The 22,546-nt window shown below is 49.0% G+C and overlaps 4 protein-coding genes across 4 annotated transcripts; 2 read left to right on the top strand and 2 right to left on the bottom strand.

Annotated features, from left to right (window-relative positions):
* Positions 1-579: 579 nt before the first annotated feature.
* LOC120960122 (structural maintenance of chromosomes protein 4) lies at positions 580-6,911 on the bottom strand. Its single transcript, XM_040384091.2, has 4 exons — positions 4,747-6,911; positions 3,599-4,676; positions 1,196-1,795; positions 580-1,112 (listed from the first exon to the last, which is right to left on the bottom strand). Exons 1-4 carry the CDS (start codon positions 6,768-6,770, stop codon positions 684-686), a joined length of 4,131 nt encoding a protein of 1,376 aa, XP_040240025.2. The 5' UTR covers positions 6,771-6,911; the 3' UTR covers positions 580-683.
* LOC120960125 (plasminogen receptor (KT)) lies at positions 1,809-3,592 on the top strand. Its single transcript, XM_040384096.2, has 3 exons — positions 1,809-2,234; positions 2,314-2,554; positions 2,620-3,592. Exons 1-3 carry the CDS (start codon positions 2,151-2,153, stop codon positions 2,751-2,753), a joined length of 459 nt encoding a protein of 152 aa, XP_040240030.1. The 5' UTR covers positions 1,809-2,150; the 3' UTR covers positions 2,754-3,592.
* Positions 6,912-7,065: 154 nt separating the features above from the next.
* On the bottom strand, positions 7,066-9,942 carry LOC120958043 (probable ATP-dependent RNA helicase DDX23). Its single transcript, XM_040380581.2, has 2 exons — positions 9,848-9,942; positions 7,066-9,757 (listed from the first exon to the last, which is right to left on the bottom strand). Exon 2 carries the CDS (start codon positions 9,720-9,722, stop codon positions 7,245-7,247), a length of 2,478 nt encoding a protein of 825 aa, XP_040236515.1. The 5' UTR covers positions 9,723-9,757; positions 9,848-9,942; the 3' UTR covers positions 7,066-7,244.
* Positions 9,943-17,527: 7,585 nt separating this feature from the next.
* On the top strand, positions 17,528-19,863 carry LOC120957321 (neurogenin-2-like). Its single transcript, XM_040379467.2, has one exon. The coding sequence runs from the start codon at positions 18,080-18,082 to the stop codon at positions 19,007-19,009; it is 930 nt and encodes a 309-aa protein (XP_040235401.2). The 5' UTR covers positions 17,528-18,079; the 3' UTR covers positions 19,010-19,863.
* Positions 19,864-22,546: the final 2,683 nt, after the last annotated feature.

The following is a 22,546-nucleotide window of genomic DNA, read 5'->3' as shown; positions in this document are numbered from 1 at the left end:
GCGGTGAGAGAAGTTTTCGGTCGAGCTTGAATACCGATCTTGATCGATTTCGTCCTTCCTTTTTGTCGTGGTGCAATTGCACCGGCGTGCATTTTCCAATCGGACTTCCGTTTACTCCCGGCAGCATTTAAAGACCAATCGATCGCTTACACATTACCTTATTTTTCTGCAAATGTCATAGACATTGTGAAATTATCTTCAAAAAGTTGCATCAACCCCTCATGTTTCCGTTGCTGCTGTGTTCAATCGCCCATTAGGAACTTGACCTAGCCCCGGTCCTTACTCTTCACCCATTAAGCAACTAGCGCTCATCGATCGTTTGGCAACGGCACGGTAACAAAAATGCCAACGGCCGCGTGCCACGCCAGATTGATTCTTCACTTTCGCTTTGTGGCTGCGATTTGATCGCACAAAAGGTCACACACCAAGCCGAAACCCCGCTAACGCATTTGCGGAACTCTTGTTTAAAATAGGCACGCTGCAGCGCACTGCACTGCAAGTGCATTGATCTTTGTACAAAGCGCAAAGCAGTCGGTCGGTAATCCCACCCGGGGCGACACAAGAGACATCCCTGCACAATTTAACGAATACATTAAAACAGTTTTATTGTGTACAGTGGTGTTAAACTTATCTAATGGAAAATAGATAAATGTAGGTACTATAGCTAATGTTTCTCACACAACTCATTCTGGATCATCTGCTGCTACTCCCTCATCTCTCTCCTCTTCCACTTCCATCGGTTGTACTTCGTCTTCGTTCTGATTTTCCACATTCGCTGCTACTTCAGCTTCCTTCGGATTTTCTACATTCGCGGCTACTTCATCTTCCCTCTGATTTTCTACATTCGCCGCTACTTCAGCTTCGGTCGGATTTTCTAATTCAGCCGCTACTTCTTCCACACCCGGCAGATTATCATTGTTGCCGAAACCGAACTGCTGTCTTTCCATTTGCTGTTGCTGCTGCGTCGAACCCGACGTCTTCATGGGATCGTTCTTGATCGTGACGGAGTCGGTACAATCCTTCACCTTATAAATGCCCACCAGATAGTCCGACAGCTCAAACATGTTGGAACGCAGCGAAATGATTATAAACTGTGCGTTCTTGGTACGTTCCTGGAGTGAAGAAGGAAAAAAAGATAAATAATTCTGCCCATACTCTCCTCCTTCAACTGGAGCTCCGCCCGTTCCCCATTTACCTTAATGTAGTGCGCAACGATTGATACGTTTTTAAAGTCTAGCGCCGCGTCGATCTCATCCATCACGTACAGTGGCGACGGTTTGTAGTAGTGCAGCGCAAACACGAGCGCCAGCGAGGAAAGCGTTTTCTCGCCCCCGGAAAGGTTGGAAATCATTTTCCACGACTTTTTCGGAGGCCGTACGCTGAACACGATGCCCTCGTTGAACGGGTCCATCGAATCGACCAGCTCCAGCTCGGCATCGCCGCCGAGCGTTATCATCTGGTACATTTCCTTCAGCTTCTTGGTGATGATGTGAAAGCCGCGCATAAACTCGGTGAACCGCTTCTTGCGCACATCGTCGTACAGCTGGCGCATCTCGTTACGCTTGGCGGTGATTTCTTCCAGCACGGCGACACGCATCAGATACGCTTCCCGCTTCTTCAGGAACTCATCGATCACGGAGAGGTTTGGCTTGTTCGCGTTCAGCTTTTCCTCCAGGATGGAGATCTGGTACTGCAGGTCGGGCAGCTTGTAACTGTCCAGCTCTTCCTCGGTGTACTCTTTCAGCGGCTCTTGCGGTGGTTCTTCCGGGATTTCGTGCAGCTTGAGCGGCTTGAGCTGAAAATCAATTTGCACATGAATTATTTAGGATATTATGACCGCGATTAAAATATTCAAACAGAAAAAACCTAGACGGCCGTTGACTTTTGAACCCTCCACCTACATCGCATGCGCCGAAAATGAGGCCAATGTTTTCACCGGTTGACAGTTTCCGGAGGGTTACCACCCTGCCTTCATCTGTCTACCGAAAGGAGCGAGTGTAAAGAACGAGGACAATTCTGAGTGTTTACCTAACAACAAAGCGTAATCCAAAACCAAAGCCACGTGCCTCTGCTTCGCCTGCTGCGTTAAAAACACACAGCGCATTACCAATCGATTCGCAGCGGGTGTCTCGCACAACACACACACCAAAATGGGAAGCTTCTTTTCACATCCCACCGGGATGGAAGTGGTCAAAAAGAATCAGGAATACATTTCCGAGATGAACAAAATAAAGGTAAGACGAATAAAATAACACACACACACGCTCGAAAACGTCACACAACTCATTTGCGGGACCTCTACTCTTCGCGTAGATGGAACGCTGGATTCAGATGCACTTCCAGATGAAGGAACGTGAAACGGCAATGCAAATCTCCCGGGCACGGGAGCTGTTCTACTGGCTCGCCTCGTTCTATGCCGTATCGACCGTCGGACTGATTGGACGGTTCCGCACTACCAAGCGCCCCGGAACGCTGGCCCCCATCGTACCGCTTTCGTTTGTAGTTGCATACTACGCGGACCTCGCCTACGGCACAAAGATACATCGAATACAAGGTAAGGGGATCAATGTCGTCTTCCTTTGAGTTCCCTTTTACATTCTTTACATAATCGCATTCCAGCGGAAGCGGAAATGATAATGCACAACGAACCGGAGCTGCTGGAGTGGCCAAGCGGACTGCCCACCGTCTCCGAGATCGATTCAGCACGGCTCGATATCGATGACAAAATTCGACTCCATCCACACCAGCTGTAAAAGGCTGCGGAGTAGGATAGTTTGTCCGATCGATAAGCATACCCAACAGACAGCAACAGTATTAAAATGAGAGGACAGCGAGTGTGTGCGTGTGTGTGTGTGTGCTTTAGGGAAAGTGTTCAAATAGTATATTCCAACACAGTTAACACAACAAACCAAACCAAGCACTGCAATATTTGGAGTGAGATTGCACCAAAATGGACCGTGTTAACACGCCAGCATATAGTTGTGTAAGAGCATCTTCAGAGTGGAGCTTTCTCTTGTCTTATACTTTGCACTTTCCAGCATTTAGTCGTCTAAACAGCATATCAACGATATTTTCCAATTTTGCGAGCCAGTCGAATGTCAACTTCTTCGCCATTTCAAACTATACATGCACAAGTTCTCTTTCTCTGGATGTGCTCCCTATTAGCGCAAACTCTTACCACACGCTCTAGTCGTATATTAACGTACAGTCCCGTTTCTAGTCATTTTAACTGGTAACCTACCCTTTCGAACAACTCTCCAGCGGAAACGATAACAATAACAGATAAGTGCATTTAATCCTGTTCGCTCTTTGATGTAATTACCCTAATAACAAGGGGTGTATCGGGTGGTTTTAAAAGGAAACCGACAAATCGGTTTCAACGCATTCGAACTACTGCATGCAATAATAACATTTACATCTCTTATACTGTTACTCCAAAATAACGTCAACCACACGTGCCACGTGGTAAAAATGGGCCTTGTTCGAGTGTGTATGGGTGTGCGTGTGTATGTGTCACTTTTTAAAATCGAATTCCTCAGTCCTGTTAAAAGCGTGATCCTAAAACATTGAATAAAACCGTACGAAACAATAGCCTTACCTTGTCCCGCCAGTGCGGCAGTGTGTCCTTCGTTTCCTGCAGCTTCGTTTCGATCGTTTGCAGAATCTGCTCGAACTCGAGCCGCTTCATTTTGCCCTCCGCTTCGCGCTTTTGCAGCGCCACAATTTCCTTCTTGATGCTGGACGAACCTTCGTGCGCTTTTTCGATGGCCAGCTTCATCTCCTCCAGCTCTTCGCGCAGCTTGTTTGCTTCCTCCTCCAGCTGGGTACGCTCATCGTTGCCCTTACGGATCGCGGACTGGGCTGCCTCCACCTCGTCCTCCATGCTGTTGATTTTGTCCTTCGATTTTTGCACATTGCGCTCGGACGTTTTGATCTCCACGGTCAGCTTCGATATGTTGGCGGACAGTTTGTCGATCTGCTTGCCGAGACCGTTTATCTTCGTCTGCAGCACCTTCACCTTGCTGTTGGTGATTTCGTTGATCTGCTCCGTGTACCGGTCGACGTTTTTCTGCATCGCGTCCGCCTTGGTGGACGAGCTGTCGAACGCTTGCTTGCATTCCGCTACCTTCGCCTCCAAAGCGCGCACCTTTTCCGGATCCGAGTGGGTGCGGGCGACACGCTCCGCCTGCCAGTCGACCTGCTCCTTCAGCCGTGGCATCTGCTGCGTCAGGCTCGCCACATCCATGTGCATTCGCTTCAGCTCCATTTCCTGCTGCTTGAGCTTTGCCGTCAGCCGCTGAATGGTAGCTTCCAGCTCGCCCTGCTGCTCCTGCAGATAGTTGATCTGCGTTTGGATTTCCTGCGCCCGGATCTGCATCTGCTCGATCTCGCGGCTCGATGCACCGGCCGGTTCACTGGCGGACGTCTTCGTCTGTACCGAGGTGCCCATGCGTCCACGCTGCTGGGAACGGCCACCACCGGACATGGTACCGGACGTTTCTATTACGTCACCGCCGATCGTGACCACGCGGAATCGTTGCCGTCCGTACGCAATTCGCTGTCCCTGGTCGAGATTTTCGGCCACCAGTGTGTCGCGCAGCGCAAAGTAGAACGCGGGCAGTACACGTTGATCTTCAACGCGAATCAGATCAAACAGACGGGGCACATTTTCGGGTCTGAAATGAAGGAAAGTTCAATACAAAAAAGCGTTCTTTACAATCGCCCCATTTCTGGACCGCTACTTACGTCTGGATTCGGGTGTGACAATTCCGCTCGTACTGTTGTATTTTCTCCAGTGCAATGAACGATGCCCGACCAATGTCGTGTTGCTTCAGGAACTCGATGCACGCCTTGGCCGTGTCGATGGTTTCCACTACGATGTGATCCAGCGTACCGCAGCACGTCGAGATGGCAACGTCGTACCGGGCGTCGATTCCACCCAGGTTTCCCAACCGCCCTAGGATGCCCGGGATGCGTCCTTCGTTCTTCTGGCGCATCAGCGCATCCAGCACCTTACCCTGCGACCGTGTCGACTGCATTGCGGCCATCGATTCCTGCAGCTTGCCCTGCACCGCTCGCAGTGTTTGTGTTAGTTCCCTCTCCTCGTTGGTGTTTTCCTGGAGCTTCTGTTTGGCCGTTTCTAGCTCGGTGCGCGTCACGGGCAGCGCTTCCTCGAGCGTCTGCAGACGGGCACGCTTCTCTTCCAGATCCTTCTCCGTCTCTTCGTACGAGTAGCGCAGCGATTCGAGCTTGCGCCGTTCCGTCACTTCATCGTGCTGGCAGATCTTCAGCTCCGATTCGGCGATCGACAGGGCGGACTTGCTCTCATCGACCGCACGCTTTAGCTCGATCAGCTCGGTCTGCAGTTTTTCCTTCTCCTCCAGCAGTACCTTCGTTTCGTCCTTCAGTGTGGCCAGGTTTGCGGTCAGCTTCGCCTCCACTTCGGTCTTTTGACGCGTAAGAGATTCTATCTTAGCTTCCGATTCCTCAATTTCCTTCTTATTTTTCTTCGGCACGTCCTGCAGCTCCAAAAGCCGCTTCTCCTCCGCCGCAATCTGCTCCAAGGTTTTCTTGCGCCGCTCGTTTGTCGCCCGCATGTTGGCCTGCACCTTGGCAAACTTGTCGAGCGAGTTTTTCAGCGTCGACTCTTTGCTTTCCTTCGCGCTTACCAGCTCATCGTACTGCTTGATTTCCTCTTTCACCAGCTTCTCCTTCTCGATGCGCTCCGCCTTCAGCGCGTCATACGTTTCATCGTGCTTGGCAAGTATTCCGGCCGCCTGGTCCCGCTCCACCTCGAACTCACCGATCTTGCGCTTCTGCTCGCACAGATACTTTTGAATCTGCTGGTTGCGTGTGCGCGTCAGCGTGTTTTCCTGCTTCAAATACTCGACCGCTTCCGTCTTCGGCTTCTCGAGGTCCTTCATTTCGCGCTCGGCCAACTTGCACCGGTTGTGCTTCTCCGTGCGCTCTTCGTTCAGCGCATCGACTCGCTCGTTTATTTTCAGCAGCGGCACCTTGTACCGCGTCGTACCGACAATGTCCTCCAGGTATTCCAGCAGCCCGCAATCGTTCTCCGTCTGTGCCTTCGACTTCATCATGGCAATCGACTCTACCTCACCCTGCAGGATGAGGAACCGATTGTGGTCGAGATCGATGCCGTGCTGTTTGAGCAGTTTCGACACCTCCTTGAAATGTACCCGCTTATTGTCGATCGTGTAGTAGGAGCTGTTGTCCCGGAATGCCGTTCGTGCGACCACGAACGCACTGTTCGGTACCTCATCGAAGGAACCATCCTCGCGATCGACGATCTGCTTGAAGTGCACTCCGACCGTGCAGCTGTTCGTGTTCGGATGCTTCGCTGAGTTGTGCATCAGCACGGAGAGCTTCTTCGAACGGATCTTCTGGGCCCGGTAGCCGAACACGAACAGCATCGAGTCGATTACGTTACTTTTGCCACTACCGTTCGGGCCAATGATGGAGGAAAACCGTTGATGGAACGGTCCCAGCATGACGTGCCCGGCATAGCTCTTGAAGTTGTAGTTCGTGATGCGCTCGATGATCAAGCGTGGCCCTTTGCATTCCGTTGAACAGTACGGGGGAACTGGTGGCGGTATGTAGATGCCGCCGATACGCGTACCCCCCTCCTCATCTTCCGACATCAACGCATCATCATCGGCGGCGTCGGCGTCCATCGGTTCCGGTGCTTGCTGCGGTGCGGCGGCTTTGTTTGCCCCATCCGCACCAGAGCGGCGTTTCGCGGCACTGTTCATGGTTTTTACCGTCCCCAATGCTTGATAGATTCACTTTTCATGCAACAAAATGAAAATGTTTTAACGAAATAGTCACAATAAACCCTAAGCGCACCAAGCGCGCGCGATACTGTTTGTGTTGTGTGTGTGCTCGAATGTGTTGACGCTAATGACGTTTGGAAAAATTCAAAATCTTTCAACTGTCAACTGACAGCAAAGTCACAGCACGTTCCAGATGCAGTCAATTTAAATTCTCAACGGTCACATCGAACCGGTTCTAGCGTTTTATCATAGTTTAATCAAATTTAATCAGAAATAGTGAAAATATAACTTTATTTTTTATAGTTTTAAAATGTACATAATGTTTTTTACTCTACACATCCAAAGTATCCTTTGATGGTTTAACGAACGTGCAAAATCCTATTGATTAAGAATGATTTATTACTTCCAAATACACACACACACAGACTCCTTACAAATGCCCCCACTAGCTGCTTAGGCAAATATTTTCTCTTCCCGGCGCTTCTTCGTCACTACCGTGCCCGGTTTGTGCTGCGCATCGGGATGATTCATCAGCTCCGGCGGACACACCGACACCGGGCTAGACATAAGCATCTGCTTCAGATCGTAGAACAGATGGCTGTCGTCCTTGGTGCAGAACGAGATCGCACAACCCGTCTTACCGGCACGACCCGTACGACCGATACGATGCGTGTAGTCCTCGATCGATTTCGCCATATCGTAGTTGATGACCAGCGACACGTCCTTAATGTCAATACCACGGCCAGCCACGTCCGTCGCGACCAGAATGTCCTTCGAGCCGTTCTTGAGCGAGGCAAGCGCATACTCACGCTGCTCCTGGCCCTTGCCACCGTGCAGCGTACAGGCGTTGTAGCCCAGCTTCTCCAGACCCTTGGCCAGCACGTCCGCGCCCTTCTTCTGGTTGACGAAGATGATGCACGGCGGCTCGACACCGCGCGACAGAATCTCCATCAGCTTCTTGCGCTTGTCGTTTTCGCCCATGATGTGTATGATCTGTTCCGTGCGCTCCGTCGGTTTGCCAATCGAGCCAATGTACACGGTCGCCGGTCGACGAAGGTACGTCCGGGCGAGTCGTTCCACAGCCGGAGGCATCGTTGCGGTAAACATCACCGTCTGCCGGTACTTCTTCTTGGTGTTGAAGTTTTCCATCAGCTTCGATGCGTCTTCCGCTTCCTCCGTGTCCGGTTTCAGGTTCGATACGGGCATGTACTCCAGAATCTTCTGTACGTCCGGCTCGAAGCCCATGTCAATCATACGATCTGCCTCGTCCATGACGATGTACGTACATTGGTTCAGCACGAGATAGCGATTTTCCAGCACGTCAATCAAACGACCCGGCGTGGCAATCACTATCTCACAGCCCAACCGCAGCCGGAAACCTTGCTCCTCACGGGACAGACCGCCGACCACGACGACCGTGCGTATTCCGAGCGGTGTACCGAACTTTTGCGTTTCCTCCTCGATTTGCTGCGCAAGTTCACGCGTTGGCGCCAGGATAATCGCGTACGGGCCCTGGTCAGCCGTCTCGAGCCGGTCGATCTTGGGCAGGGACTGAATCCACGTCAGCAGCGGAATCAGGAAAGCAAGCGTTTTGCCGGAACCAGTCTCAGCGATACCGATAATGTCTCGATTCTGCAACCCGATCGGGATGGCCTGCCGCTGAATAGGGGTCGGATCCTTGTACCCAACCTTGTCGATAATCTCCAGAATCTCTTTCGGAAAGCCGGACTCCAGCCACGAGCGGATCGGGTTCGGAATCTTGCCACCCTTGATCGTGATGTTGTAATCCTCCCGGAAGATACGCCAGTCGCGCTCCGTCATCTCGTCCACTTCCTTCTCCGACCAGTGCCGATCGTCCCACTTTTGTTTGTCCTCCTTCTTCTTCACCTTCTTCAGGCGAACCTTTTCCTGCTCCTTTTCCGCCTCGGTACGGCGTTTCTCGAGCAGATCGCCGTAGAATTTGCTCTGCTTGCGCTTCTGCTCCTTTATATCGATGCCGGCCACGTGTCCTCGTCCGTAGAACTGGACGTGGTGGCGCTCCTTGTATAGGTTGTTGTAATCGATCGACGTATCCTCACCGGCGTCCCAATCGAACACAAACTTACGATCGTTCAAGCGTCGTACACGTCGCTTCTTCTTCACAATGCCCAGATAACGCTCCCGGATGGCTTCCTGCTCCTTTTCCTTATCTTTTACGACCGGTTCAGGCTCCGTACCTGCCGCACCTGAACGCCGCTTGTCCGTATCCTTGTCCTTGTCCCGCTCGTCGTTGATAGCCTTTCGTTCCCGCTCGCGTCGGTCGTACTTGTCAAGCGGATCTCGCTTTTCGCGATTCAGCAGCGTTGTAACGGGGACATCACCAAACTTTGGCACATTTGCTGCTGCTGCTGCTTTCATGGCTGCCACTTCCTCCTGCCGACGCTTCAGTGCTTCGGCGGCACGCTGCTCTTTCGTGATGAAGACCGGCTTGCTACGAGCGGCCTCTTCCGCTTTCTTTTTCGCCAACAGTTCTTCCAAAGAAAGCGGCTCCTTCTTAACAAGGTCTTCTTTAGTCAATGCCGCTTTGGGGTCTCCCTTCTTAAGCTCTTCTTCCTGCTCATCGTCAAGCTTGTCTTTGCGTGCTTTATCTTTGTCCTCCGCTCGATCCCGGTCGCGGTCTCGGTCACGTTCGCGGTCCCGTTCAGCACGGTCCCGATCTCCCGGACGATCTCGCTGCTGTAATTCCCGGTGCCGTTCACGTTCACGGTCCCGCCTTCGATCCCAGTCACGATCCCGGTCACGTTCTCGTTCCCGCTCACGGTCTCGATCACGTTCACGCTCCCGCTCCCGGTCCCGATCCCGGTCGCGTTCTCTTTCGCGTTCCCTTTCACGGTCCCGATCCGGTCGGGTGTCCCGCTCTCGGGAACGGGATCTGCGTTTTTCGTTCACCATCGTGTTTGTGGATTTGAATCGACGATATCACTGTACTGATGGTTTGAAAAGGAGTATAAATTGTAAAAATAGTTGTTTAAGGTATATTTTTAGCGAAATTACTCTCCAAATGTGCAAATAATCACCTTTTCTTACAATGTGTTGCTTGCGTTTTGGTAAGTTTTGTAAACAATCAAGATTCCCGGCATTGACAGCAGCATCATCCCTTCAGAAACGCAATCGAAACAGTGACTACCAATTTTTGGTGCATATGTCAAATCAAAGCGAGGAGTATAGATTTCAAATTGACCGTTTTTTTTTTAAGGACGTTTCAACGCGTATTATTTTCTGATTCTGGATACAACCACTTTAGAGATGAATATAATTTTGGAGTTATATTGAGATTTCACATCAAAACTGCAAGAAGGGCAATACAATACGATTTAGATAGGGCTGGTAATATAGATAAATACGATTTTGTTTTAAGTTTCACTGATTCATGTGCCATTTCCATACGCACTGATAGCGGTAACTGCACGCAAAGGACAAATAATTACACAGCGCCCATTTCAAACTTCACCATTTTTCCAATTTTCCAACAAAAAAGAGCTGCATACATCATAAACAGATAACAACAAATGCTCCTTAAACAATGCAACCTTCTCATCCCCTTTTACTAGAGCTAACTGTTTATGATATGATTTCGGACCTAATCACGTGGACGAATTGGTCATTGAACGCGCGATTTAATTGTATCCAGTTCGCGCGAAGTGTATGCGTGTGTCTGTGCATCGATAATGTATCGGCTAATGGTTTCCAAAACAAGCGGCCCCAACAACTACTCCACTCCAAGCTCTTCCCCTGGACTCTGGACAGAGGAGGAAGGTTCAAATTTCCGGTTAATGACATAATTGCACACCGTTAGAATAAATCGAGAAAAGCTCAGCGCCTCTAATAAACACCAACACCGCAACGGACATGCACCCCGGTAACCTTAACGCAACCTCCCGGTCAGTCCCTGAGGGCACGATGGGTTTGCTTCCGTTTTCTCTCCTTCTCCAAACCATCGCTGCGAGATGAATCTCTCGACGAAATTAATCCATCATCCATTAATCGACATCGACGCTCGGTAGCGATCGGTCGGGCTGTGATTGCAATCCAATACTGAAGTCTGCCCAGTCTCCGTTGACTTCTTCCGAATTCCATCGCAAAGGTGAGGTCCATGCAACGTACAGACAGATCGACAGATCCGATCGATACTACGCCGCACCCAAGTACACTCACCTTCAGGGAGGAATCTTGCCTTACGACGTTTTGGGGAAAAATCCACTAAAATGGAAACGCCCAACTCAAACAGGCGTACGGCGATGCGTGGTTGAGCCCGTGTTGGGTAACAACTTGCGCGCGCCTGTAGGGGATGATGCCTCGTGGTATGCCGGAAGTAAAGAGAAGCAAATACCTTTTCAACGTCTCTCTCTCTCGTCTTTCTCGGCTGGAGGGCATCATTGCCGAAAATCACTTCACCACTTACCCCCACAAAAAGCTCTCCTTCTCTCTCTCACCTCAGGCAGTTTCTCAATTAGAACGCGCAGAAGAGAAAACCACACCGGAGGTGTAAAAAAACGCGTGCCCTCTCCTCGCCCCAGGGTCAGTTCATCTTAACATGGAACGGACTACGAAAGAAAGTGGTGCGTTTTGCGCTTCGAGAAAGACCTCCGGCAACACCCCAATCGAGAACAAGGTGGAAAAGATCGCGGAGATTACACGATCAGGCGCCGATTGATTGGTATTTTAACCCTTCAGGGGCAACCCTTGGAACAATTTTAACCCTTGGAACATTCAGGGGCAGAAAAGCCTGGTGCAAGCCTTTCCTAGCACATGCTTTGGCGGGTTGCCGTAGTAACGTTGATGAGACTTCATCCACTTCATAAATAAATCAAACCCCACCGGAAAGCGCCCCAAGGGTTAATGAGTAGAGTAGTAAATCGATTTACGCAGCCTACTCCGCTAGTCCACGGTTGACAGCCCCGCGAACCAAAGTGCAGACCGCGGACGGTTGACTTGCCCGTAAACATGCTCTCACTTCGGTAATAATTCGGAAGACTATAATCATCTTCGCACCATCATCATCCAGCGAGTTCTGTAGCAGCAGCAGCATCAGCATCAACAGCAAGCAAGAAACAAGGGAAGTTCATCCGGATTCTTGTAGAGGTGTGCGGTTTCGTTCACCCGCTCGCGCTTAATACGGTGAGCAATTTGTAGACGGCGGTACTTTTGGAAGACTGAGTCTAGGGGCTTTTTTTTGTTCCTAAGCAAAAGGGTAAAAGGGTGTAAAGGCCAACGGTGTTAAGCGGTTATCCATTTCCGCAACGCATTTTTCTAACCGTTTTCCGATCGCCTTTCCTCGGTGCAGTTCCGGAGGAGCGTAAGGCTCATTATATTACAGTTTGTAGCGTGCGATGTGGAGGAAAAGTCCTAACCGAACTCTACGATTGGCAAATTTTGGACATGATTTATGTGGGAAGCAAGAGTCGCCTAACCCACCACCTGCCACTCAGTCTGGCCGCGAATCATTAGCCCTAGACATCGTGGCTATTGTTTTACCAGGCGCCATCCGATCTACTTCGAAACCGAAGGCCCTCCTCCCAAGGGCAGCATCCCATCTGGCCCTCCTTACCTGGGCCCGGGTCCAATCTCAAACACTCTCTGGGAACTGTCAAACCCCGATCCGTCAATTGGCAAATTTGTGGTGGTCAGCTGGGCTGGCCTGCGGAACCGCCGACCGCCACTCTAAGAAAAGAAGCAAAGCCCGTCAAAGTCATTAGCACATCGGGCGATTCCCTCTTTAGCGATGTACAAACCAACCGACAAGCCGACGCAAAATCATAATGATAGCCTTTCAAGCTGCGACCCCGTAGAAGCCGAACCGGAAAGTGAAATAGTTATAAATTGGCAGCAGTTTTTCTTAACCCAATGAAGGGCACCGCAATGCCCACGCACAAAACAAAGCAATGAATAATTGAATCGAGAGAACGCCGGAGAGCCGCGCCGACAGAGAACGGACCGACTAAGGCAGGATCAAAGACGAAGGTGCTAATAGTGGGCTGGCCCACGTTCTGTTACCGTGTATTTGGGGCATCGGTGCTGGCTTTGGAAATCAAACACGACCACTGAGTGATGAGCTCGGTCAGCTACAGAAACGGGAGCAGCCTAGAAAGGAAGAAGGATCTCGATAGGTTATGTCATCCTTTCTCCAGGATTTGGGCTTTTACCGGAGGCGGCATTGCCTTTGCCGTAGGATGGCAGTGCTTTCCCCCACTCCCCGCGCTCGTCAAGTTGAGAAGGACGTTTATTAGACTTTTTATTTGAAGGTAAATGAGAAATCCAGGGATCTTCTCGAGCAGCATTCCAGCAGCAGCAAAAGCTCACAAACTGTCACACAGCTCACTGCCCTTGTTGACTTCGACCACAGTCACACACACACACTGGCCCTGTGGAACGAGCTAATCGGTTTTCCGTGTGGGTTTGGCAAGTGGTGTACGCCCACGCCCGGGTCCGGGATTCTCGGGCAAAGGATCATCTTACGCACTCCAGTGGATATGGTCCAGTTCGTCCTTTCTTCATCCCGCCCAAAACCCTGTAATTTGGGCCGAGTTTAGCGCCACCTTTGTTGTCCCGCACCGCCACATTAACCAAGCCCTTGCCGGTACGATATCGATACGGTTTATTTGTCCGAGGGCCAGACAGTACGCCGTCTATTGTTCTCGATTCGATAGGGTGTGCCCAAGTGTGGTGACGGGTGAGCAGGCGGTAAACGGGAACCTTCCAAGAGGTCGTCAAAATTAAATTCCAAACTTTTGCGGAGTGAGAATCTCGGGAGTGGGCGCTACATTTGCGGGACAATGATGGACAGTTGGCAGAACAGTTTTTTTGGCAAAGGAAAGGCAGCAACAAGCTTGATGTAGCAAATTATTACCACAACTGTGGTGAGGTTTGGCGAGGAATTGGATCAACTACATCAAGATTAATGGCTGGATCATTAATGGTAGATCAGGCTTGCTTGCAACATGATGGGTATTGGGTATCTTGCTTTCTATCATCACTTCTTTGGCGTACATTGTATACGCCTGTGCACGTTTAATGTGTTGTCTTCGAAGGATTAACTGCTAACTGCGTCACCATTACCGCTTCGTATGATATGATCACCGTGGATCGCGTCCTAGTTCGTTCCTCACAAAGATCCTCACAAGATCTCCACCAAACTGAAACCTACCCCGCTACAGTAGTGCTGCGATATAGCAATAATAATAATAATAATTTGATCTTGAACTGCATCTCAAAACTGCATCACTGCAGTATCCCTTTTATTGGTAGCTTCCGTACCATCGTTCCACCGTGTCGATTGCCACTTGATGGCGGTGCTTTACCCGCCGGTACCTCCGAGATCACTTTAAACGCTTCCGATTATCTCAATTTTATCGTGCATATCGCCCGAAGCCAACCGAGAGTGAGAGAGACAGGATGGGAAGGAAAAACAATTTCGGAAGAAAATAAGCCTCCTCCCCGTCCCCCGAGCGCGGGTTGGTGGGATCGATGCAAAGTGGTACCCAGAAGACGCCGCAGTCCACTTTTTATCGGTCTGGCGATAGGCGAAAGGTTTGCCGGCTCAAAGAAGTGGTAGAGCACAACAAAAAAAAAACCCCTAACGGTGTCTATACTGTTTCTTTTTGCCTGCCCTTTCCAATAAAAACCCTTTTTTCGGTATCGATATTGGCGTTTTTATCAGTAACGGCAGCAACAGCAAGGTAGAACCTTTCGCAGTCTCTCGAAAGGTGCTCGTTTTCGTATTTATAGATTTACCGGCTGTAAATTAAATCAACACAACGAGCACACAGGAGCGTTTTTGTGAAAAGTGTTTTATTTTGTTTGATTGTATTTTGTAGCCACAAAACGACGTGGGTCATCATTATGCTGTCCAAAATTGTAATGCCCTGGAATAGATCAAAAGAAGCGACACATTAAAAAACTATGTACACAACCGTTCGAAGAGGATTGTTCATTGCACATGCTGAAATGATGCTGGTTTTAATGTCGTTGGAGCGTACAAGACTCCTACAGTCGGTCGAATGTCCTCGGAATCAGTGCTCAATCAACAAATCACAAGATTCAAGTGTGTGGTTTCGTCCTGTTTGATCCGTACTTTTTATGACTTGTCCTTTCCACTGTTTATGATCCATGTGGTTGCGGTTAACCCCGGTTTAATCGGGTTCCGTAGGTGGGTCTCATTAAGATGGATGTCATCCGTAATTGTTGCTACACTGCTTTCCCACTTCGAATGTGTTCTCTTTATACGCTACCGCAACCGTATCACATTTATAGTAGTTTTGGAGCACAAAAAAAACTTAATTAAACGAACAATTCCAAGCCAAAGTTTCTGGATTCGGAATACAGTCAAAATTAAGAGGTAAATGGATTGTGTTGCTGAGAAAAAACTGAAACCCAAACACTTTCGCTGAGTCACCCGTTTGCCGCACTGCACAAGACATTGTGGCGCTTATCCTCCATATCCTTTCGGCATATAGACATGGCAGGATGAGAATGGCAGGAAAGGATATTGTAGCAGCAAAAATAAGAAGAAAAAAAAGGTTAGGTAGTAACCCCCCGTGGTGGAACCCTTGCTGGAGCGTGGTAATTTGCAACAAAGCATGCTTCATTTCATGCCGCGTTAGCTAAAGCGAGCACCAGGCGAGGCCTGCTCGATGCCGTCCTCCGTACGGAAGCGCGCAAAACTCGGCTAGATTAAATCATCCAGGATGTGGGCCACCTACCGTGTGGAACGGACCTCTTTGCTGGTATACAGTGTGTGTGTATGTGCGTGTCCTTTCCCGCACAGCGACAAGCGCTTTGCTGCATTTTCACGCCTGGCGGGTGGTTGCACTTTTTTCCCTTTCATTTGGAGTGTTTGTGCATCCTTCCTTTGAGACGGTCCGGCAGGTTGGTGGCAGGTTGGATTCGAGGGCGTGAAATTAGTACGATTGTTCGCAAACAAATACCAATGTTTGCCATCCGGTGGGTGAGTGCGTTTGGGTGAGAATTAATTAAGCCGTGCCGTTGAATAATGTAAAAACTATCGCTCGATCTTCTAATGCACGCTTTGGCCAAGATTCCACTTCCAAGTGATTCCCCATGTGACGGGTTCGATTGTGTGAGAAGAGAGTTCCATTATGCTATTTGTAGATGCAAGCCTGAACAAACTACTCCTAAGCTCTAAACGCCCCGCGTCTAGCATTGAAATACGCAAACAATGTTCCATCTGGTCGGCGTCGGGGAGCGTAGTTGAAGCTCTCTCTCTCTCTTTGTAGTAATCTTTCATTAATTGTAGAGCAATCAAATTTAATCAAATCAGTGTTTAACAGACCGGGCGCCGGGTAGACACATTTAAATCAATTTTGCCCTCCAAAAACCCTGCCTCCGACACCGAAGTCCGCAAACGCGTTGAGGTGAGAAGAAATCAAACATCGCGATCGCGACCACCATTATGGGGCGCGTTATGTTCAATTGTTTTTCCACGCGAGATAATTCGTTTGAATGGCGATAAATGGGCTTGAACGGTTTTGGCCCCGTCTCAGGTAGGTGCCACTCAGTGATTAAGGGCATCAAACTGGACCAACTGGCATTGGCCTTGGGGAGTAACACCGGTTGACCACTCTGGGCGCCACTCTGCCAGGCCGGGAGTCCTTAAAATGTAGAAATCGCTTCATACTGGAGCACTTACTATGGGGCACCGATTTGGATCAATTTTGAGTAGACAGTTACAGTGTTGTTTTGTTTTGTTTTGGGGTAAATTAGATGCCATCTGTTGAATGTGTTGGATGGTGCCAAATGCATGGTAAAAATGGTTCAATAATGGTGCACAGCACCAGCTAGGCGAACCGTGTGAATATTCGGCGTTTGCCATTTTCATTCCCAGCCTGTTGTTTCGCTCATTAGGAAATGGTTTTGCAAAAGTTGAATGGCAAGTTCATTGTGTTTCAGAAGCTTTTGTAAGATATTTTGCATTTTAATATAATTTCCATCAAACTCTCATTGTCAATTTCTATAAAAACTCTTAAATACTTTGACTTGCTCCATATTTCATGCAATGACTTTTTGAGTTAAATTTGGGATTCTTTGTACTTCTTGCAATTTGATCCAGGATCTCACAAAACTGTGACGATAGATCGATTTTATCATCTTGTTTCTTTTCCCAGTTGTATTTCACATTGTGTTAACAGGATTTATTCCACCCGGAAATCTCGAATAGATCAGCTTTCCTTGGGACGTTTATCCCCAATCGGAACTGTTTGATCCTTAACATCCCTTTCTGCATTGATCCGCATCAATATAGTCAATGTTGTAGTTAAGTAATCGTAACTTCCATTTGTGCATTTTCGTCATTTTGCTTCTCATATCGTGTAGTTGTTGTAACGAAAGAATCCTTCATCCCAAAGAGAAGCAAGCGTTGAGTGATCGTTTCATCAGCACCGGCTGCTACGTCAAGCCCTTCGACCGATCGTCCCAACACTGGTCTGCACCGTGCACGGTCCTCTCCTCGCAGGTCGATCGTGCCGGAAAATGAACGCAAAAGAAACTTCCGATAAACGAGGAGAAACGATCATACGCATTTTTCGATATGCGAGGCGACCGTACACACCTCAGCCGAACGACAGAATAGGATGGAACATTCTTCCAGCAGCGATCGCCGGCTCTTTCCCTTCGGGAGGGATCGACCAATCACACGTCCATCCAAGCGTATCCCGCTGCGTTTTGCTTTGTTTTGATCTTTCGATTCGGCGGTTGTAGAGGCACGCGAGATCCACCTGACGCGATGTAGAGATTTCCGTAGGCCGTGGAAGATCCCAGCCACGGAGCAGCTCTTCGTACGCACGAAGGTATTGCGTTCTTCCCGACTCACCAGGGGCCACGACCGGGACCAGAGCATGCTTCGATCATTCGATTACGAAACCTTGTCGAAATCGGACGAACCATACATTGATGCTGCGGCTCACCTCGAAGATCAGTTTAGCGATCGTGCCCAGAGTCAGAGCGTTTTTGTTGCAGTGTGACGTTAATGATACTTAATTTGTCGATTAAAATATCCGTGTACGTCTGGATAGAGTGCAAAGTGTGCACGGTGTGCAGAAGTAAAGGAAGTGCTTTGTGATCTGATCGTGATCTTCAGCAGGACAGCAGTGATAGTGGAAATCGTTCTTTGCGATTCTGTGACAAGCGGTGGCGGGAATTTTATAATTGACGTTTCATTTTGAAGATCGTTAATGCGTGTTTGTGCCGGGTGATCAAGACAGGTGACTTAAACGAAGACACTCTAGTGATTGAAAATGACTTCGGCATACGTGCAGCAGCAGCAGCAGTACAATCATTCTGCGATGTACGGTGGCGGTGGAATGATGGGTTCCGGAGCAGGAGCTATGTTGGACACCTCGTCCTACAACCATTACAACGGAATGTCTGCCATGAGTATGGGAGGTTCAGGGCTCTGCTATGGCTATGGAACGGACAGTGGATCCTCGGAGGGCTATCACAGCCCAGGGCCGGTGTCGAGTCCTGAATCGTACTTCAACAACACAAGTCCCGCAGAATACAGTCCATCCAGTCCCTACACAAACTATGGATACTGCAGTGGAGGAGGTTCTGGATCGGGTGTTCCCAGCAACACCAGCGCCAGTAATCAAAACGCATCCTGCGAATCATACTACAGCTACGCTAATAACAATTTCAAAACTGCCTGCACAACCGTTCCTCGCTATGGTATGACGGAAACGAGCACTACTTCCGATCGTCCCGTCCTGTTAAACAACTACCAGAAGCGTGAGGAAAGTACACAACCACTCGCCTCGTCTCAAAGCCATGCCCTCCAATCTTCAGCCACTACTTGTGGTACTGCGAAACGGCCTGTTGCTGTCGCTCAGCATCATCCGATCGCTGGGAGCTACTACAACCCGTACACCGTACCGATCGCTCGCAATCGAGCCAGCCCGACACACAGTTCCAGCAGCTCAGTCTCGCCCACTCCTTCGCAATCCAGTGGACAATCGGTGGTCGTGGTGCAGCCGGAAGTAGTGAAGAAACGCCGACTGGCAGCGAATGCACGGGAGCGCCGGAGAATGAACAGTCTGAACGATGCGTTCGATCGCTTAAGAGATGTGGTTCCTTCGCTGGGGAACGATCGCAAGCTGTCCAAGTTTGAAACGCTTCAGATGGCCCAGACGTACATAGCGGCATTGAATGAGCTGCTTTCGCGGGATTAGGAAGCAGAATAGGTTTTGTAACATAATGTACAGGTGTAAGAAGTGGCTTAGTGAAGTGATATCAGAGGTGCTATGATCATCTTTAGATTGTACCGTTGTACAGCGCAGATCGTTTAGGATAGAACTCGTCGTTAAACAAGGTTCAGTAAATATAGAATAAGGCATGCAGTACTTGTAAAAAGAATGAATAATTGAACAAACCACAATGAGGAAAGCTAATATACCAAGAGCAGTTTAGGATAAGCAGAGTAAACGTCAAACAACACACTAATTCAGTTTCAATAATGCTACAGTTCTTTAGCAACTCCATTGCAGCAGTGTTCCCCAAAAGGATCAGGCAAGTAAGGAGAATGAACAAGTAACAAGAAAAACAGTATAAAGAGAGAGGCAAGACTAAATGTGTATATTTAAGAAATTAATGTGTGACCGATGTGTTTGCGAGTAGGTCACTCTCGATTGTAGACATCTCTCCTGGGTCTCTCTGCCTGATTTGGCTGGAATTTTGCCCCGAAAATCGAACAGCGAAAAACCGTACCGTCATCGTCGTCAGGGTGAAATACCTCGATAATGGTACGCAATTGCTCGAAATTAAGGTGTGAAATCGAAAACGGAATGAACGATAACAGGCGAAAGAAGGAGAAACGAAGGGGAGCGAATGGGACGCGGGGGGGGGGGGCATATACGAAATATACCCACAAAATAAACGATAAACGCTAAACGATTGTTCGGCGATCGAGTGATAACTAATTTGTGCGAGTTGGAATTGTCTTTGTAGTTCGAAGTTGAAGGAAAGAAAACATTCCACAGCAGCCCCAGCGAACCTGTTCGGGACCAGCGACCAACGGACGAAGGACATTCACTAGCCATACCGTAAGGTGACGGTCAATGGTGTGTCTTCCCATTTTTTTCCAGTCCTCTGTGTACGTCAGGTCCTCAGGTCGTCCAGAAAAATTGGGTCTGATCAATTACCCATCGCTCCAACCAGCTCCCCCAACAGGGACGGCGGCCCGAGGTAGACCCGGGACCCGAATTACGTGCCACTCGATTGGTTTTTGGTAATTAAATTATACGCCCAAAACTTCCAGCACGTCTTCACGATCGTAACGATCGTATCGAACGTGGAGGCTGATTAGCGAAAGGAAAGCCAGAAAAAGGGCAGGGGCCTCGTCGGTGGCAGCAAAACGTAAGAATTACCGGCAATTTACCCGTAGGAGGGTGAACTATTAGGACGGCTTTGTAGATCACGGCTTGAAGGTGGTGATCGATCGTCGGTGGGTAAGCATCGTCGTTCGGTGTCTGTCGTCGCCGTCGTTCGTCTGGAGCCGTTGACTGCGAGATGACTTGTGGAAAATGCACTTTGCTTCGGTCAGTTTTTGTGTGATAGATGTTGTGTAGGGGGGGCCATAGTGTTCTTTGCTGTACGGTCTTTGATGGGGTTAGACTTGCAAACATCTCTCTGTACAGGGTGAGCTACAGGGATGCTCGGATTGTATGTTTCATACAAATAGTATGTTAAATTAGCAATAAAATAGGACCAGCATCCTTGAACAAGACTTTTTTGAAAATGAAACTAGACTTCTTGAGAAAAATTCCAACATAAAAATCGTTTCAGCTGGGAGTAATTTTACCATTAAACGTAGTCATACATCCAGCAGTGTAGCTCCACATATCCAACAACCAACCAAGCTCTCTCGGGCTGTCGTTATTGTTGCAGATCGTCCCACCGATTGGCATCATCTACCCGTGCTGGTAGCTGTCGGTTCTTGGTAACGCCAGCCAAGCAGTGTGTTATTACCTTCTTCACACTTCGTCTTAGCCGACTGGCACGTTTTGTCTGATTACAATGATTTTCGAATTTGTGGTACCTTACGCACCTTACCGGAGTGCTCCACTATCCGTCACCCGGGGAGCTCGATTCACTCGCGCCACTCCGCGATCTGTGGCCTGTGTCGTAAAGCCGGAAGGCTACAGGAAACGTTGCTAGATCGATTGATTAGATTCTAAGGTGGATCGTTATGACTCGTCGGATAGAAGGCTAGAGGTGCCGAGATGATCTAATTGGATTTGTGGTTTAGCTGGCAGGGGTGTATTTGACGTCACTGTATTCAATTTAAGACACGTTGCATCATATTCCACCACTTTTAAAGAAGTTGTAGATAGTCAAGCTGCAAATTGAACTTTTAAAGCTTATTCGTTTCCCTAGTCTTATCCATATGGGAACTACATTGTGTCTCGCAATATCTGAAGCAATTTACGAGGTGTTAGGTAGTCGCAACAAAAGCCAAACCCACACTTCATAAATTACACTTCATGGCGCCAAGCAACTGGGTTCAACTTCTCCGGACCAACAAGCAACAAGCGAACCCCGTAGCAAACCCACACAAACAAACAAACAAACAAAAAGTGCAAAACTCACAACGAAAACAACTTATGAAGCCATCAAAACGGTGAAAAACGTCTCCACAAGGGCGACAAGGATTGGTGCAAACTGCTTCCACGGCTTCCGTGGGACCTGCCCTGGGAGAACTTCTGGCGGAATCGGTTGCGAAAGAATCTCAAACTCGGATCTGATTTCCGATAACAGCCATCCTTCCGATATCGTTCCCATTGCACGAAGACATAAAACTACCTGCACAGGACGGGGTGGGCGAAACCGACCTGCGTCGGTTGTGCCCCGGCCGTAATTTACCACCCTCTGGGGCGATAACCAGAACGATAACCGACTATTGTCGGATGTGAACTGAAGCCCCTGGTATGGGTCAATCGAACTGCGGATGAATGATGGATAGAGCTGACCCGAGATCTGTGAAGGTCACAACCAGTTCGACACCAAAGGCGCACCACCAGAGGATCCCGATCGGTTTATGACAGTCGTAAATTTTAGCCTAATTTGACCGGCTTCCACCGACACATTACATGGGATGCTGCTGCTGCTGTTGCTGAGCTTTTGTAGCCCTAAATGGCCATTGTTGCAATTGGTGAGCCTAAAGCCGGTCGATTATGAAACCCACGGGATGTGTGTTGCTTTCTTGGAAAACAAAGCAAAAACATATGTACCCGACTTGAGGCAGTTTGGGAGTTACGAGTTCGGGTTTGTGCGGCGCCAGCGATTAGAAGTTTGTGTGAAATGTGGCAAATTTATTGATTCTGGGTATAGGACGATCTTACACAAGAGTGCAAGAAAGATTCCTTAGAAGCTGTTTGCTGTTTAACGTGTGCCTTTTAAACGTTGAAATAGATACACGCTCGCTCCTGATACACCACCTCCACAAGTGAATGAGCTTCCAATGGCTTTCATGCCACATTTTCCAAAGTAACAAGGGAGCTTCGCACTGCTCTCGATTATTAGCCGCCGATTGATTAACGCACAACAAACATCATCCTACAGTTATAGTTCATTGAAATGCTAAAAAGGTATCGGTTCCTTTGCGTTTTCCCGGGGGCCAGGTCGGAAGTGCCCGTTGCAATCCTCGGGCATCAATTATCCGTGGCCACCAGTTCAACGACTTTTTCGTCGCTGGACGCACCTCGGGTTGT

This window comes from Anopheles coluzzii, chromosome 3 (genome assembly GCF_943734685.1).
Source record: "Anopheles coluzzii chromosome 3, AcolN3, whole genome shotgun sequence".
Taxonomy (NCBI): domain Eukaryota; kingdom Metazoa; phylum Arthropoda; class Insecta; order Diptera; family Culicidae; genus Anopheles; species Anopheles coluzzii.
Note: the sequence above shows the minus strand (reverse complement) of the source record. Positions and strands in the feature narration are given on the sequence as shown.